The sequence below is a fragment of the Schistocerca cancellata genome, chromosome 1 (genome assembly GCF_023864275.1).
Source record: "Schistocerca cancellata isolate TAMUIC-IGC-003103 chromosome 1, iqSchCanc2.1, whole genome shotgun sequence".
Taxonomy (NCBI): Eukaryota; Metazoa; Arthropoda; class Insecta; order Orthoptera; family Acrididae; genus Schistocerca; species Schistocerca cancellata.
This window is the reverse complement of record NC_064626.1, coordinates 1,192,286,950-1,192,304,594: the sequence shown is the minus strand read 5'-3', so window position 1 is coordinate 1,192,304,594 and position 17,645 is coordinate 1,192,286,950. Positions and strand designations below refer to the sequence as shown.

At 40.6% G+C, this 17,645-nt stretch overlaps 1 protein-coding gene across 1 annotated transcript in view; it reads left to right on the top strand.

Moving 5' to 3' along the window:
* The window catches only part of LOC126094498 (uncharacterized), a 146,839-nt gene that overhangs the window by 82,974 nt on the left and 46,220 nt on the right, over positions 1–17,645 (top strand). The window contains exon 5 of the mRNA XM_049908911.1: positions 12,687–12,839. Within this exon, the coding sequence (XP_049764868.1) occupies positions 12,687–12,839 (153 nt within the window). The remainder of the gene's footprint in view (positions 1–12,686; positions 12,840–17,645) is intronic.

The window sequence follows — 17,645 nt, the reverse complement described above, 5'->3', positions numbered from 1 at the left end:
AGGCTGTGGAGGAGGAGGGAGGAGAAGAAGAAGAAGAAAAAAATAATTGGGACAAGGCTACTCTACTTACCTTGGAAGCACCAAATCCCTCCACACCATTGTAGTCTGAACCAATTCTCCCTGATACTGTTTCACCACCATCGATGACAAGCAGTGATCTGGGACTTGACCAATCATCCTGGTCCCTTCACATCTGACCTGGACACACATAACATCATCATTCAGTTTAACTGTAATGGATATTAAACATTGGAAATTGCAGTATGGAATAATGGCAATATAATGAGAAGGATAGACTACTACTAACCATATAGCAGAGATACTCAGTTGCAGACTTTCAGCCCTTCTGAAAGGGACAACGCACGCACCCACACACACACAAAATCACGCAAATACAACTCACACACACATGTCCACTGTCTCTGGCTGCCAATACCAGACTGCAAGCAACTGTGCATGATGCCAGAAGCAGTGTGGGTGGTGGGGTAAGGAGAAGGCAAGGGTGGGGAGGAGGAGGAGGTTAAAGTGCTGTTTGTGGGGGCATTCAGCGACGAGATAGATTGGTGGGACAGCTAGGTGCAGTTGGGTGGTTAGACGAAAAAGGGGGGGGGGGAGTAGAGAGGAAAAGGAGAGAAGTAAAAAGGCTGTGGATGCACTTGTGGAATAGGAAGGCTGTATAGTACTGGAGTGGGAACTGGGAAGGGGATAGGTGGGTATAGGACAATGACTAATGAAGGTTGAAGCCAGGAGGAATGCAGGATATATTGCAAGAAGCATTCCCACTTGTGCAATTTAGAAAAGCTGGTCTTGGTAGGAAGGATCCAAATGGCACATGCTGTGAAGCAGTCATTAAAATGAAGAATGTTGTGTTGGGCAGCATGCTCAGTAACTGGGTGGTCAAGCTGTTTCTTGCCCACAGTTTGTCGTTGGCCATTCACGCGGACAGACAGCTTGTCTGTCCATCTCACCACCACCTACTCCAGTCCAGTCACAAGAATCACTTATCTCATCAAAGACAGGGCTACCTGTGAAACCACTTGCGATATACAAGCTAAGCTGCAGCCACTGTGCTCATTGTACATGGACATGACAGCCAACAAGCTATCTGTTCACGTGAATGGCCACTGACTAAACAGTGGCCAGAAACAGCTGGACCACCCAGTTGCTGTGCTTGTGCTATTTGGATCCTTCCTACCAATTACTGAATTGTGCAGTTGGGAACTCTTCCAGCAATATCACTGGACTCGCATTCGGGAGGACGACGGTTCAATCCCGTCTCCGGCCATCCTGATTTAGGTTTTCCGTGATTTCCCTAAATCCTTTCAGGCAAATGCCGGGATGGTTCCTTTCAAAGAGCACGGCCGATTTCCTTACCCGTCTTTCCCTAACCCGAGCTTGCACTACGTCTCTAATGACCTCGTTGTCGACGGTACGTTAAACACTAATCTCCTCCTCCTCCTCCTCCTCCTCCTCCTCCTCCTCCTCCTCCAGCAATATATCCTGCATTCCCATAACTATCCTGGCTAGCACCTCCATTAATCAGTGTCCTTCCCAGCTATCCCCTTCCCTGTTCCTACTCCAGCACTACACAGCCTTCTAATCCACAAGAGTCTTCTTGCTTCTCTCCTTTTCTGCTATGTCTCCCCCTACACAACCCATTCCCCTCTCCCTCGCCCTCCGTCTAACTTCCCAACTGCACCTAGCTGCCGTGCCCTCTCTCCACCTCGTCCATGTGTGCTCCCACAAAGCACTTTATCTTCCCCCACCCATACCCTGCCCTTCCTCCCCTCCCCTACCTGCCCCAGCCTCCTCCTCACCCTCAACATCGAGACAGCATGAATACCTTTTATTTTGTTATATTTTATCGTACTTGCGAGTTTATTCCATAATTCTCCTCTCGGGCACAGTTGCTTGCAGTCTGGCCTCGGCAGCTACTGTGTGTGTGTGTGTGTGTGTGTGTGTGTGTGTGTGTGTGTGTGTGTCTCTGAATGTATGGGTGTGCATGTTGTTTAACTCAGAAGGCCTTTTGGCCAAAGCAGTCTTTTTGTCGTGCCTTTCTGCGACTCAGTCAGCTCCGCTGTGTGGTGAGTAGCAACCTATCCTCTTCATGATACTGAAATGGATATTACCATCACCTGCTGGAACTCCACCACCTTATTTCATTCTCTTCTACAGTTTGCATTGCTCTGCAAGAAACGCATTTCACTTACGGCTATTCCCCAATGCTCCTTGGTTATCATGCATGTGTTGGAACTATGCTGGCACTGAGACGGGCATCAGGAGAGATCTGTACATTGGTTTGCTTAGATGTGGTCAATGAACTGTAATGTTATGCATATTTAAGTGAGCTACTCGGCCTTGCATATTTAGGTGAGCTACTTGGCTGCCCAGGATTGGTAAGAGGTGAATTTGCTTGAATGGCTGAACACTGGTGGACAGCCCCAGGCTGTCAAAGCACTGCATCTGGTCCAGAGGCAGTCACTATTGCTGGTGAGCCCAGGTGCAGGCACAAAGGCTTCACCGGAAAAGGGGAAAATCCTGGTATGTGGAATTTGGATGACGTTGATCGCTTAGGGGGGTCGGGTATGCTCCAAGTGATGGCGGGCTATGAGATGAACTGTAAGATGGTTTCTCATAGCTCTCTGAGAGTGTATAATTTACAATCAAATACTAATGCAAAGCTGAATACATCAGCAATCCCTGGAAGATGAGGTGCAACCAGTGATACAAAAATAATTTCAGTGCCTTTAGAACTGCAGAAGTTAATATTGCACTGTGAATAAACATTTTTACAATGCGCCTCTGAATTAACAACTTTTAATCACTTCATGTGATTTCAACAAACTATATCTCAAATGATAGCATTGCACTGTAGCCGTCATCTCTGAAAGCCAAGTGTTTGTATCCAAATTGTTTCTTGAAGAAATATGTCTGTTCTTTGTCAGAAAATTGTACCCGCCAAAGTTACACAGCAAATGAATACCTTTTATTTTGTTATATTTTGTCATATTTGTGCGTTTATTTAACGAACAGTTTACTATTTTGCCAATAACTTTATTTAAATGTTGACTGAAAGTGCTTTAAAAAAATGTGCTAATTTAAAAGTGGTCAGTAGCATGTGTTAGCAGATACCACTGCTGAACAGAGGACCAAAAGATGCTTCTTTCAAGCAGGCCTAAATAATTGTTTAAACAATATACAAGGACAATCTATTGTCATTTATCGTGAGTGCACTTGTGCAAAAGTACTAGCATATTTATTTACGAACAAACCTTTATTTGTAATTACTGTACATGGTCTGAATGTGGCCAGATGTTTACAATATTTCTTTTATTGAAATATTATTGTAATATATTAGTTTAGTCTGGGGAAAGTAAGCATGTTGAATCAGTTCATGTCTGGAGATCTTAAGGGTGATGCATATTTGGTAGGAATGGCCTTCAGCTAATGGAAAAGCAGGTAGTAGCAGAACACTACAGTATTCAAGTGGAGACACGGAGACTTCTCGAGTGAAGAGCTCAAGGGAGGGAATCCGGACAGTTTTACATTAATTCTGGAAGTAGGCAGCCCTGCTTGTGGTAATGAGTAGCATTCGATCATGGAGAAGTTTGATTCTGGACAGTGAACCGGTGGTACCATACTTTAACTTTTGAAGAGACTTAATGTTTCAAGGGGTCTGAATGTGCTCCAGAACAGGACTCTAACCTATTTCCACTTCTGTTATGGAACTGAGGACAGAGTATGGTTTACTGTTCTTCATATTGTGTGTGTTAATTTATGAATCATCATGTTGAACTCTGAACTGTTTTGAGCTAGTGAATGTTTCATGTTTTGTGATCAAGTATCTTTGGTAACAATTTAGTTATGGGATTCTGCTACCATTCTCATAAGGCTCTCATTGTAAGAAGAGGCTTTCTGTCTGCATTATCGTAGGACCACTTTCCGTTTAGTTGCAATGTCCTTTCATGGATAAACATTATTCCGCATAATTCTCTGTCACCTACATCAGTTACGGACATTAGAATAGAATCCTTTTCATAAAATTATTCATTTATCTTTTGTTTTATGTTTCTGGATATTTTATTAATTCACAATTCTAGCCATTGCATAGACTATTTGGCTGCAAGATCACAACTACAGATTGTTATTTGCAGTGAATTAGCTGTGGGGCATGAAAGCAGATGTGCGTGGCTCCACCCTGTGATTACTTTGAGCTATTCTTTTTAAGCAGAGCCATGCATATCCCGAATACCTAAAGTATGAGTAACCACAGGTAAAGACGCAACTGGTTTGCTTGTATGGATTGCTGTTTAGAAGAGCAACAACTCAGCACTAACTGTTAGGTATCATTGCAGGATGCATTCACCTTCATACCACTTTGGAAGCAATAGTGGAGCAAGTGCAAACAACATCAGTGATTACCATTTCCAGTGTTTACATACCTTCAGGCAGATCAGTTGCTTACCTGGGTCATTTTTAAGCAGCTTCATGGTAAGGTTCGCTGTCTTATTGAACACAGTAAGAAGGAATGCTGGGAGCACTACTTTTCCTCCCTGGGAATGTATGCCTCGTCATCCCAGATGTGGGCCAAGTTCCACAGTCATCTGGGCTACCAATGATCAATAACTGTTCCTGGTCATGCCCTTCAGGATGGTGTTGTACCAATGCATCGGCTCTTGCTGAACACCTTCAAATCCACTTTGTGACAGCAGCAGCATCCTCCTCTTATCTGGCTGCCTTGCTACTGCAGAAATGTCAACTTGAAGATGTCCCCCTATGTTTCAGCCCCACAAAGCTGAATCATACAGTAAACCTTTCCCTTACTGGGAACTCCTTCAGTCTCTTGCCCTGCCTGATGGTACAGCCCCAAAACTTGATTCAATTCATGATCAGATGATCAACACCTGAATGAGTGATACTCAGGTCCTTCCATTCTGTTTGACTTGAGGGTGTCTTCCCTTTGAAATGACGAGACAGTATATAGTAGTCCCAGTCCTTAACCCAGGCAAAAACCTATTGTTTCCCAACAGCTTCCAACTGATGAACCTTACCAATGAGCTCTGCTAGCTACAGTGAAACCTCTATATAACGTTTTTCAAGGGACCACAAATTCTGAACACTGTATAGAGGAAAACACTATAAAGTGGAAGGCTTCCAAATAATAATTATAGGGGATTACTGAAGATAGGGATACCACTAATCAGCTTTGACAAATGGTGCCATAGATGACATTTTTAATTTTCACAACACCATAATATGATATTCATTGCAATGATCAATGTATCAAATAACTAGTTTTTTTGTAATTAAAACATGGGACCCGGTAGGTGGATGGGTGAAAGTAAATGGATCAGTTTGTACTGTAAAAAGTTATAACAGATTCTTAAGATATAACATCATTGTCCAAAGCTGACATGTGGTATCCCGTTCTTCAGTTGACCCAATTATAGAATATGAGCCAAATTTTGTTTATGATATACTGCACATATTACATAAAAACACAGTAAGTAGTACAGATTAAAAAAGAATTAGTTACAAAAAAATTACTTTAATAATTAAATTATGAAATGGAACTTAAATTTGAACAAAACTCTAGGAACCTATGCAATCTGAAAATCACATACATATGATTTTTTAAAATATTCAAGCAAGCATGTTTGTTTTCTATTTCTCGTTGACTGTATGGCAATCATTTATTGCCTTTTCTGTCCTCAAGTCTATGGGCCATCATATATCACCTGAATGTTTCAGAGGCTTCAGCTGCCTTAGTATATGAGGGCACAGGGTCATCTTCCTTGTCACTGTCACTTTCGCTGCCACTATTATTCTCCAAGCTTCTCTCTGCAGTCAGCTCCTCAATACTTTGTACTCCTGTGGTTGCCACGTTGTCATCGACAACCACGAAGTCCTCAAATGTGACAGAATAACTGCCTATTAATTCCTGAAACTCTTGCAAATCACTTGCAACATCTTCCACAGGAGCTGCCATCTCATTCTCACAGAATCCACTTTTGTGAAACAGTTTTTAATAGTTTCAGCACTGGCTTCCCTCCACGAGTACATAATTAAATTCATTACCTGTAAAATATTCAGCTTCAGTTGAGAGCTCTGCTGGCTTCCCGGTTTTCTTTTGTCCATCAAATTGAAGGTCCTTTTCTTTTCTTTTTTTTTTCTTTTTTTTTTAATTTATTTTTTTTTTATTTTTTTTTATTTTTTTTTTTTTTAAATAGCTGTCCTATATTTAACCTTAAGGGTGTGTATTATTCCCAAGTCCAAAGGTTGCAGTTGGGTGGCAGGAAAATTACTTTCACATTTCTCAGAAAGGATACGTCCAGGGGATGTGCTGCATATCTATCCACAAACAGCAGCACTCCCCATTTTGGCGTCAAATTCTCTGAGAAAAAGTAAAAATATATCACTCATCATCCATGCCTTGGCATTGTTTGTATATTTGCATGGAAACATGGAAATGTTTTTGAAGCACCTCGGATTTTTTGGCTTCTCGATAACCAAAGGTTTCAGTTTTTCACTGCCATCGGCGTTTGTACACAACAAAACGGTAAGACGTTTCTTGCTCTTCTCACTGCCATGGCAATTTTCCCCATGAAAAGTAAATGTCTCATCCAGCATTAAATTGAAAAACATGCCGGTTTCATCAGTGTTATAAATGTCACGCAGTTTGTAGCCATGTATCAGTTTAAGGAGAGTCTGCATCCATTGAATTACAGTTGGTTCGTCCGCACTTTTACTTTCTCCACATTCCGCTTTGTATACAACACCATGATGCTGTCAAAATTTATCAATCCTTCCATTAGACGTCTTAAAATTTTCCATTCCTAACTGCAGTGATATTTAAAGCACCTTCTCCTTCAGAATAGTTCAGTTTATAGGAATGTTTGCAGCGTGTGCTTGCTGAAACCGAGTTAATAAAACTTCCTCCATTTCATCGTAAGTCAATGGTTTCACATGCATACGTTTTGAATTTCCACAATTCTCAAACCCTTCCATTATCGACGATCTGTTTTTCATAGTGGTGTTGAGTGTTGAGGGGGCCAGTTGAAATTGCTTCGCTAGCTCCACGTGACTCACACCAGGAGATGGCTCCACTTTTTTAATAACAGAAAACTTCACTTCCAGATAAATGTTCTTCCACTTTTCACTCATGTCCACTGATGAAAGCTTAATAAAAAATTATATCGAAGACACACTCTCACTAGACACACAAACTGTTTGCTGCTCAGCTCACACAGCACGCTATGAATACAAAGCATCGACTGAAATGGCACCAAAAAGATCACAAGCAGAATGTGCGTCACAAGTCATGTGACCGGGTTCTGCCAATGATATATGAAACACACTGAGCGCAGGCTTTCTGAGCCGGTGCAAATTGTGAATCTACAGAATGGAAAACTATGTGTCTACATCCAGTCACTTAAACATTATAAAGAGGTAAATAATTGACCAGGGTTCCAAAAATATGAGCGTTACATGGAGGAAATTGTAATATAGAGGAAACTCAGTAAAGAGGAAAATTTAACATGGTTTATGTGGGCTTTTAGTCAGGACTGAAAAAAATGGATGTAATATAGAGGAAAACATTATATGGAGGAATGTTATAAAGAGGTTTCACTGTACTTGAAATGACGGTTGCCTGCAGATTATGCTGAGTTCTCAGTCTTAGAGCCTTTTGTCCCCCTATGAGTGTGATGTCTTTGAGGGATGATCCATAACCTACCATCTAGGCCAGTTGGAAATGGCACCATCCCATTGCAATCTTTTTTGACCTACATAAGGCATTCGGTATCACTTGGCACCATCATATTTTTCTTACCCTTCATGACTGGGGTTTCTAGGCCCCCTAAAGATTTTTATTCGTCAGTTTTTATCCCATCAGTTATTCTGGATTCTAGTTGGTACTTGACGCAGCTGTTATTGGGTCAAAGGGAGCGGCACCCCACAGGGCTCTGTCCTGAGTGTCATACTCTTCCTCATCACTGTCAGTGGACTATTTACTTCCATCAGGCCACTTGTCAATGACTTTTGCATTTGGAACAGCTCCCATTCAGTAGCCTCATCTGAATGCCAGCTCTAAAGTGTGATCCAATGTGCCTCTGCGTGGACTCTTTCCCATGGTTTCCAGTTTTCTCCTGCAAAAATGTACCACAGTCCATCCTGATCCAGAACTCTACCCAGGTACCCAGCACGTGAAAGTTGTTCCGCAGTCCCATTTCTGGGCCTTCATTTTGATAAAAAGCTAATTTGGCTGCCTCATATTTGTCAACTAAGTGCTAGTTGCATTCAGAAACTCTGGATCCTTGCCCACACCTCTTGGAGTGTGGATCATGCTACTCGTATCCATCTTTACAAGCCCCTGGTCTCATCCTGACTGGACTATGATTGTCAGGTTTATGACTGGGAGTGCCTTCAGCTTTGAAATTGCTAGACCCAGCCCATAATTGTGTAGTTCTTCTGGCCACTAGCGCCTTCCTCACTAGTCCCATAGACAGTATCTCTTCAGCTCTGACAATACTAACTCTAGGTCTCCTATGCAATCACTTGTTGACAGTTCCCTGATCATCCAATGTATCCTATTCTTTTTGCATACAAGAGGTATGAAGTGCACTCTCTGTGTGATTACAAGCTGAAATGCACCTCATAGCCCTCTGCCATGCTCTCTGCTTTCTCCTCCCTGGATATACTGCCTGCATTTTCTTGTTTAGCCCCCCATGGTTGCTGCCCAAGCCACAAATTGGGACCGATTTGTTTTGCTCCATGACCGAGCTTTGTTACATTCAGTTCTTCAGGAGTTTCAAGGTGCTACCGTCTTTTACACTGATTACTCTAAAACTTGGATATGCTTTTACAATCTCTGCTGATTGGGAATACCATTCATTGCCAGAAGAGCTGATAGCTGTTAACAAAGCTCTACACTTTTAAATTGGGCCCCATTTTAATACTTAATGACTCAATGCTTCCGGCTATTGACCTGTGGTACTCTTATCATCCTGTCGTCTCTACTACTGATAACCTTCTTCCTGAACTTAATCATACTGATTGCTCAGTTGTCCTTCTCTGGCCCAAATCATGTGGGTAACCTAGGGAATGAACTGGCCGACTGTTTGGCCAGAAGAGTGATTACTCTCCCTCCATTCATATTGCTGGTCCCCAGTGTGGATGTGTGGGTGCAAATAAGACCTTCGCTCACTTGGTGATGGAGTGATGTCTGGTTGGTCACTGCCCCATCTAATAAACTCCGCACTATCAAGAAGACCACTGTTGGATGGCGCTCTTCCTTGCGTACCTCCTAGAAGGAATCCACCATCATATATCACATCTGCATTGATCATATCAGGCTACCCATTATTTTATTTTATGTAATGAGCCGCAGCCATATTGTAATTATGGAGCCTTATAGACAGTAACTCATATCCTGGTAGAATCCCCTTTCTTTTGGCCCTCCATGCTAAACATGGCCTACTGAATTCTTTGTCTCCAAGACTGATTTATGATTCACAGACAGTTGAGTTAATTCTCAATTTTCTCCATGAGAGTGGTGTTTATTTTCAGATATAGGGGTTTAAAGAACACTCGAAGTAGGGGCAGATTGGTTGGGGTTGGGACGTCTCCTGCTGCTTTCTGGTTCTGGTGGCTCTCAACCCTACGTCCATGACCACCTTACTCTTTCATCCCTCTCTTACTCTGTTTTAATTGCTTTTCGATGCAGTTTGTTTCCTTTTCTGCCACACCCTATTTTCTATTAAGGAAGTAGTTTTCTGTTAAATAATGACTGCACTTTAAGTCTTGACTGCGCTGGAACAGGGGTGTGGTGGCTGTGGGTGGGACGACTCCTGTCACTTGCGGAGCCACGGGGACACCCACCTGATACTCTACTGATTTCCGTCTTCTTGTTTTTATTATTGACGGTCTGAGTAATGTCCATTACATTTTAGCCTTCTCACTTTTAGTGTACTGAATCTGCCAACTTGTAGACATTGTTTGCTGTGTAACTGTCTTTGCCCTTTGTCAAGGATCGAATGCTGCATGGGTTTTTTCTTACCATGGAATGAGACCTGAAAGACCCCTCATCTGTTCTGACTTACATAGCAGCCCTTTCTATAACTTCCCTGTAAATTCTTTCTCAGCTGTAGCATCAGTATTACCTTCAATGCCTCAGTCTTACTGGTCTTAGATACTTTAATCTTCAGATCCTGTACTTTGTGGATATCACTAATTCCGGATGAACTAACCCTGGATCGAGGAACTGATGACCTTGTTTTTTATTCCCTTTAACCCCCAATGAACCAACTATCTTTGGGGTAAATACTTCAGTTACAACCATTTCAATATTATATCTTCATGCCGTAATTGACGTACCATCAATTTGCTCATCTGTAATACACTGAAGAGCCAAAGAAATTGGTACACCTGCCTAATATCATGTAGGGCTCGTGCGAGCATGCAGGAGTGGCGCAACATGACGTGACATGGACTTGACTAATGTCTGAAGTAGTGCTGGAGGGAACTGACACCATAAATCTTGCAGGACTGTCCATAAATCCATAAGAGTACGAGGGGGTGGAGATCTCGTCTGAACAGCATATTGCAAGGCATCCCAGAGTTGTTCAATAATGTTTATGTCTGGGGAGGTTGGTGGCCAACAGAAGTGTTTAAACTCAGAAGAGTGTTGCTGGACCCATTCTGTAGCAATTCTGGACATGTGTTGTGTCACATTGTCATGCTGGTATTACTCAAGTCCATTGGAATGCACAACGAACGTGAATGGATCCAGGTGATAAGACAGGATGCTTACATACGTGTCATATATCAGAGTCTCATCTAGATGTGTCAGGGGTCCCATATCAGTCCAACTGCACATGCCCCACGCCATTACATAGCCTCCACCAGCATAACAGTCCCCTGCTGACCTGCAGTGTCTGTGGATTCATGAGGTTGTTTCCATACCTGTACACTTTCATCCTTTCAATACAGTTTGAAATGAGACTCGTCTGACTAGGCAACACATTTCCAGTCGTCAACAGTCCAATGTCTGTGTTGACGGGCCTAGGCGAGGTGTAAAGCTTTGTGTTGTGCAGTCATCAATGGTAGATGAGAGGGCCTCTGGCTCCAAAAGCCCATATCGATGATTTTTTGTTGAATAGTTCGCACCCTAACACTGGTTGATGGCCTATCATTGAAATATGCAGCAATTTGCAGAAAGGTTGCACTTCTGTCACACTGAACGATTCTCGTCGGTCATCGTTGGTCCCATTCTTGCAGGATCATTTTCCAGCCCCATTGATGTCGGAGATTTGATGTTTTACCAGATTCCTAATATTCACGGTACACTCATGAAATGGTCATAGCGGAAAATCCCCACTTCGTCACTACCTCAGAGATGCTGTCCCCCATCACTCATGCGCCAACTATAACATCATGTTCTAAGAACCTTAAATCTTGATAACCTGCCGTTGTAGCAGCAGTAATCGATCTAACGATTCGCCAGACACTTGTCGTTTTATAAAGGCATTGCTGACCACAGCACCATATTCTGCCTGTTTATATATCTCTGTATTTGGATATGAATGACTATACCAGTTTCTTTAGTGTTTCAGTGTATTTAGCTTGCACATTGAGTAACCTTTTCTGTCTGCACTGTCACTGCCCTCTCCTTCTCATTACCAGCCAATAATTTCGTTAAAAGCAAGCTTCCTCTGTCAGGTAAAAATCCACACTCCTTTAACTGGGGCTTCGATGTACCTAGCTGGACCAAGCAAGGAGGCACCATGGTTGGCATAAACACATTTGGAAGACAATGGTTCAAATTCATCCATCCTAATTTTAGATTTTCCATGATTTTCGAAAATCGTTTCAGGCAAATGCCCGGATGGTTCCATTGGAAGTACACGGGCAGTTTCCTTCACCATCCTCGAAAGAGTCGGAGCTTGTGATCCATCTGTAACTACTTCAATGTCGATGGGACACTAAACCCTAACCTTCTTTTCTTCCTTCATTCTTTTCTACCTAATGATGTCCCCAAGTTCGTTCATGCTGCTGTCTGGTCTCTTACTCGCTTTGCCAAGTAATACACAAACACTTAACTATAAGTGGCGAGACCTGTAATGTAAAATTACTTTCAGTTTTTTGTCAGCAAATGTTGATATTAATTATGGGAGAACTATTGGTAAAGGGAATTATGGTCATATGATGGGCTAACTAAATACATTATTTTGGTGAGTGTGGGTGACAATCCAGTTAGAACAGACTCAGTTATAGAATCTAGTTTGATGTCTTTGAAGAAGCTTTACTACTTGGAATTGTATAGTAGTTACAAAGAGCAAAACACAAGCAAAGCATGAATAGCAACTTTTTGCAACATATATTTTCAAAACCCACATCAAAGTAAATTATAAATGTTGAAACATTTGTGTTTTAAAGGCTTTCTGTGTTGTTTCATGTTGTTGGTATAAAGGCATAGCAACATTTGTTCCCAGCAGATTGTTATTGTTATCATTTTTAATGATCACTTGTCAAATTTGTCATTTGACTAATTATAACTAAAACTTTTCTTATTCTTTCCAGAGACCATGGAAGTCTAGCTATTTGAGAAAGTAGTGATTCTTCAGTTAAAGATATTGCACCTACACGTACAAATTCTAAGTAGTCATTCTTTTTTCTTAAATCCACAGGAATTAAGTCGCTTGGAGGGAGAGCTGACAAGACTGGCAAAACAGCATGAAGAAAAGTACGGGAATCAACTTTTGATACATGGAGAAACAGTTATATCATGGTTGCAAAAATTTAAGCCAGAATCTTTTCCAGGATCAACTTGCAAATCTAGGGTTAGTCAGCTCACATATAAACCAGTATCTGTCACCCTTTGTATCTACATTAGTTTTATCATTGTAATATTTTGACATCTTGTTAGTGAAAGTCTTTATGTTTGAGCAATGGAGTAGTTGAGCAATAGCTCACTTCTGCTTTGAATTTGTCTTTGTTAGGAGTGCTCTGTGTCCTGTGTTCTTTTTAATATGTTCAGTAAGCATCCGAAGCTCCTCTAAAGAAACTCATACTGAACAAACAGAACATGATAAGATAAATCATTTACACAACCAGTTTCAATGATAGTCAGTCATTTTTTAAATGATGTGTTTGGTTACAATCAAGACATTTAAAAAAAAAAACCACACAACATCAAAACTGTGGTGCAAAAAATTAAAATTCAGCCATATTTTGTTGGACCAGGTTTTGATGTTGATAGCAAGTTACCAGCTTTGTGTAGGGTATTACTAGATGCCATGTTTGCAATCCTACACAAGTGCTGACACAATTAAAAAAAAAAAGAGGATGATGATGAGATAAAATTGAAACTGGTTGATTAGTTCGTTAGTTATTTAGGTACGTGTTCCATTGATCAATCTCAGGGTAGCCATTATGATGTGGAATGTGTCTAGAGCATAAGAAATGCACGCATGAATCAAGGTTTTTTTTTTAAGCTTAAAATTTTTATTACGTACCCCATTCCCTTAAGTGGCCCAAAATGCATGTAGTATACCTATTGATTTATTTATTCCCATTCCAGAATTCATCTATTGTATAGAAGGAGTTGTCGAGGAGAAATGATTTCAGTTTATTTTTTAAACTATTACTGCTGTCTGTCAGACATTTTATTTCACCTGGTAATTTATCGAAAAGTTTTACAGCCACGTATTTTGCCCCTTTCTGTGCCAAAGATACGTTAATTTGAGGATAGTGTGTTTCTTTTTTCTGGTGTTATAATCGTGTCACTGCTGTATTTAAACTGGTCCATGTTTCATTACTGAATGAAAATACTGTAAGGCTGCTGTAAGAATTCCTAACCTTTTCAACAGATGCGTACCCTGGCTACTGACTTCTGTTGTTGTGTTATATTTATTAAAGTAACTGTACTCCTTGCAGTAGAAAATTGGATGTACTGTTTTTTTCTTTCAAAGTTCATAGCAAGCCCATTTGCAAAAAACCAATTAATAACTTTTCCAAAGACATTATTTGTATCATATTCTATTAGAGTTTCTTTTACTGGATTAATAATGATGCTTGTGTCATCAGCAGACAGTGTCAGTTTAGCTCCTTATTTTAGATAAGAAGGACGGTCATTCACATATATCAAGAACGGAAGGGGACCCATGTTCGAACCCTGTGCAACACCTAATGTAATTTCACCCCAGTTAGATGAAGTGGGGAAACTTCCCCTTAAATCACTTAAACCTTTTTGCAGTTTAGCTCCTTATTTCAGATAAGAAGGACGGTCATTCACATATATCAAGAACGGAAGGGGACCCATGTTCGAACCCTGTGCAACACCTGTAGACACGACTTAAACCATTCATATGCTGTTCCATTTATAACGTAGAATTGTAATTTCTGTAACATAATTCTTGGTTCACACAAGCAAATGCTTTGGATAAGTCACAGAAAATTCCTGTTGGTGACATTTTACTGTTTAAAGACTCCATTATGTAGGCAGAAATTGTATATTGCTCTTTCAGAAGAACAGTCTTTTTGAAATCCAAACTGGCACCTAGTGCACCACGAACATATAATAAAGCAACAAATACATCTAATGCTTCTAAATGCAAACTCCAGGAATCATTTTCAAGAAGCCGTTGTGCCTCTGCTTCTTGCATTTCTTTATGTGTTTCAACATTGATCGATCAACTAAAAGGCGCCAGGCACTCGAAACATTATCATTTGAGACGCGCCGCTTTGCGTGTGGAGTAGGTCCCTGTGTTTCTTTCAATGTATTCTGTTGACCTATCCTACCTGGAGTAGTAACACCGAAGTCTGCTACAGTCCACTCCATGATCCCGTCCTTCCCCAGGAGTTTTGAGCCAGTCTTCTACGTCGATTCTGTATTGGTCCACTTACAGGAGGTGCAGTTCTTTTTTTACCCAGGGTAGGTCCTTCTCTAGCATTGTTTATATTACTGCTTGGTCCTGGTTCAGCAGCTGCGAGAGGAAAGAGACAATTAGAAAGCTACAACTCATTATAAAGATAACATACCACACAATAAAATAGTAGTAACAGAAGTAGCAGTAGAAGTGTCAACTCTATTATAATAGTGATCATTATTCATATAGTAACGATGATAATAATAATAATAATAATAATAATAATAATAATAATAATAATAATATAAGTGAATGTAAATTACCTTCATCTTCAGTCTCGGAGCTGTCACTCTCCACATTAGCGACAGGTTGGTAATCTTCATCTGCAGAATCTTCCACAAGGTCCTCAACTTCAGGACCATGTTCAGCATCCGATTCATACAAAAGTGTGACAATTTCTTCATCTGAAAGTGGCCATAGCCGTGGTTTGTATCGCTGTGACATCTGAGCCATGTCTACTGCTCTGAGACCAATACTCAAATAATCAGTCTTGTTTATGCGAAACCCAATAGCAAACAATAAATGACATATTGCATTGTTGAGCTTTTAAATTCAAACAATGCCAATAAACTTCAGTAACCAACATATTTAGTACATTGTTGACGAGTGCTAAGAATAAATCCGGGGAGTGACGCACAACAATCTTTAAATAATCTGTTTTCAAATATACATGTAATTTGGTCAAAGTGACAACTCAGCGGATTTAAGTATAATTGGTCATTCAAAGAAAACTAATGAAGATGAAATAAATATTCTGGGAATGAAAGGGCAGATCTCGCAGCCAAGGAGGCGTGTCTCGATCCACAAGTCTCTCAGTGTGCTGTCCCCTTGCGTGCACTCACCTCGCTGTTGAGCTCACGAGTCATGCGTCGGTGGAGGATGAGTGGCTGGAAGTGACTGACAATAAGCTCCCTATAGTCAAGCCCACAACGCATGTGTGGTGTACTTCCTTTCAGCCCCATCGACGGGACGAGGTTCTCCTCATGCGGCTTCGAATAGGCCACAGCCCTATGACGCATGGCTTCCTGCTCCGGCGGGAGGACCCTCCAATGTGTGGTGCTTGTGACGTTCAGGTCACTGTGCGCCACGTTTTATTGGATTGTGTTTTATTTTCTGACCAGCGGGCCGCGGCTGACTTGCCAGCGGACCTGCCATCTCTTTTAGGCAACACTCGGACGAATGTGGTTAAAGTTTTAAAGTTCTGTGCCCTGTCAAATGTTTTTACAAAGATTTTAGGGAGAGGATTTTAATTTGCTCACTGTGTGACAAGCTCGCCCATATTTTATGTAAGTGGCCAGCCAATGACAATTTTGTGTGGCATTCTTGTTGCTATGTTTTCCCTTTCCTTCGGTTTTACTTTCTTATGTAGTATTTTCTATCTTTTCCTGCTTTCTTTGAGTGTAATTTTCAGTTTTATTAGGTCTCTCCACATTCGTTCCTTTTAATGTGTCTCAGGGCGCTGATGACCTCGATGTTGAGTGCCCATAAGCTCCAACACACACACACACACACACACACACACACACAATAAATATTGGACTGTTTATATGATCTACATAAACATTTAGGAAAAGTCATTAACTCACAACAGCATAGATTAGAAATTGACCGAAAAATAACATGTTAAAATATAAAAAGTGGTCAAATTGACCACTCGGCGGTCCTAGTGTTAAAGGACATTTCAAAAATGGCAATTTTTGCTGCTGACGCAAGCATACAAGGGTCCACATCAACCTTAACAAACACAGCTCAAGCTGTTAGCTGCTCAAAACTTCAACTGGTTCACAGCAAACAGTTTAAATTTTAATCTCAGAGAGAGAGAGAGAGAGAGAGAGAGAGAGAACTCGTGTTTTAAATGTGTCGTTTCCCATTTTGTTGACTTAAAGACAAGAGTGTTGGCTCATTAACATGTTTTCATTCACTGTTGCGTTATGAAATTATTTTCAGAGGCAATTTACCTAAATAAATCAATTACAACGGAACTAAGCAATAAGAATATTTTAATATTTTGTAAAGTAGATAGTCAATACATCTTGTAGGGGCCTTTTTCATGATCTTGAATTCTTACAGTCACTTTCCAATATCTTTAGTTCTAAATGGTTTTTGTTGTTGACTATAAAAATCAGTTTCAGCCAAACTATGATTGATACAACAATAGACATAAAAATAATTTCCATATATACTTTTCCTCCTCGTCTGGAGTTTAGAGTGGAGATAGGTACTATGGTGCAAATATGTGGAATATGCTCTTCGAGCATAAAAATAAAAAGAAATAAACTAGAAATCCATACCAATTCAAAAGGAGATTAAAAAATACCACATTATCCACTTAGTCTACAAAAGATCAGAATGCTTAAATTCAAGGACAGAAAGTTCGTTGTAGCAGTCTTCATCGTAAAGACGCATGACAGGTAGTAGTATACTGTAAGGAAACTTTTGCTGTTACAAATGTAGTTAACTATTTTGTTTGAAAACTACAAATGTAATTATGTAAATATTAAGCAATCAATAGAAGGTAGAAGGTAAACAGCAACTAATTCATGTAGCTGAGGAAGTAGCAATATTTTCAACGAAGCTGTTTTCCTAATAATTTTCTAGGTTACATTTGGCTGGAGTAGGCACCAGTCATTTGACTCACTCCACATCCTTGAAGGTTATCCTTCTTAATGGGCTCTGTGGGAAATAATTAAAAAATGAATTGCAGAGCATTCTGAGTCA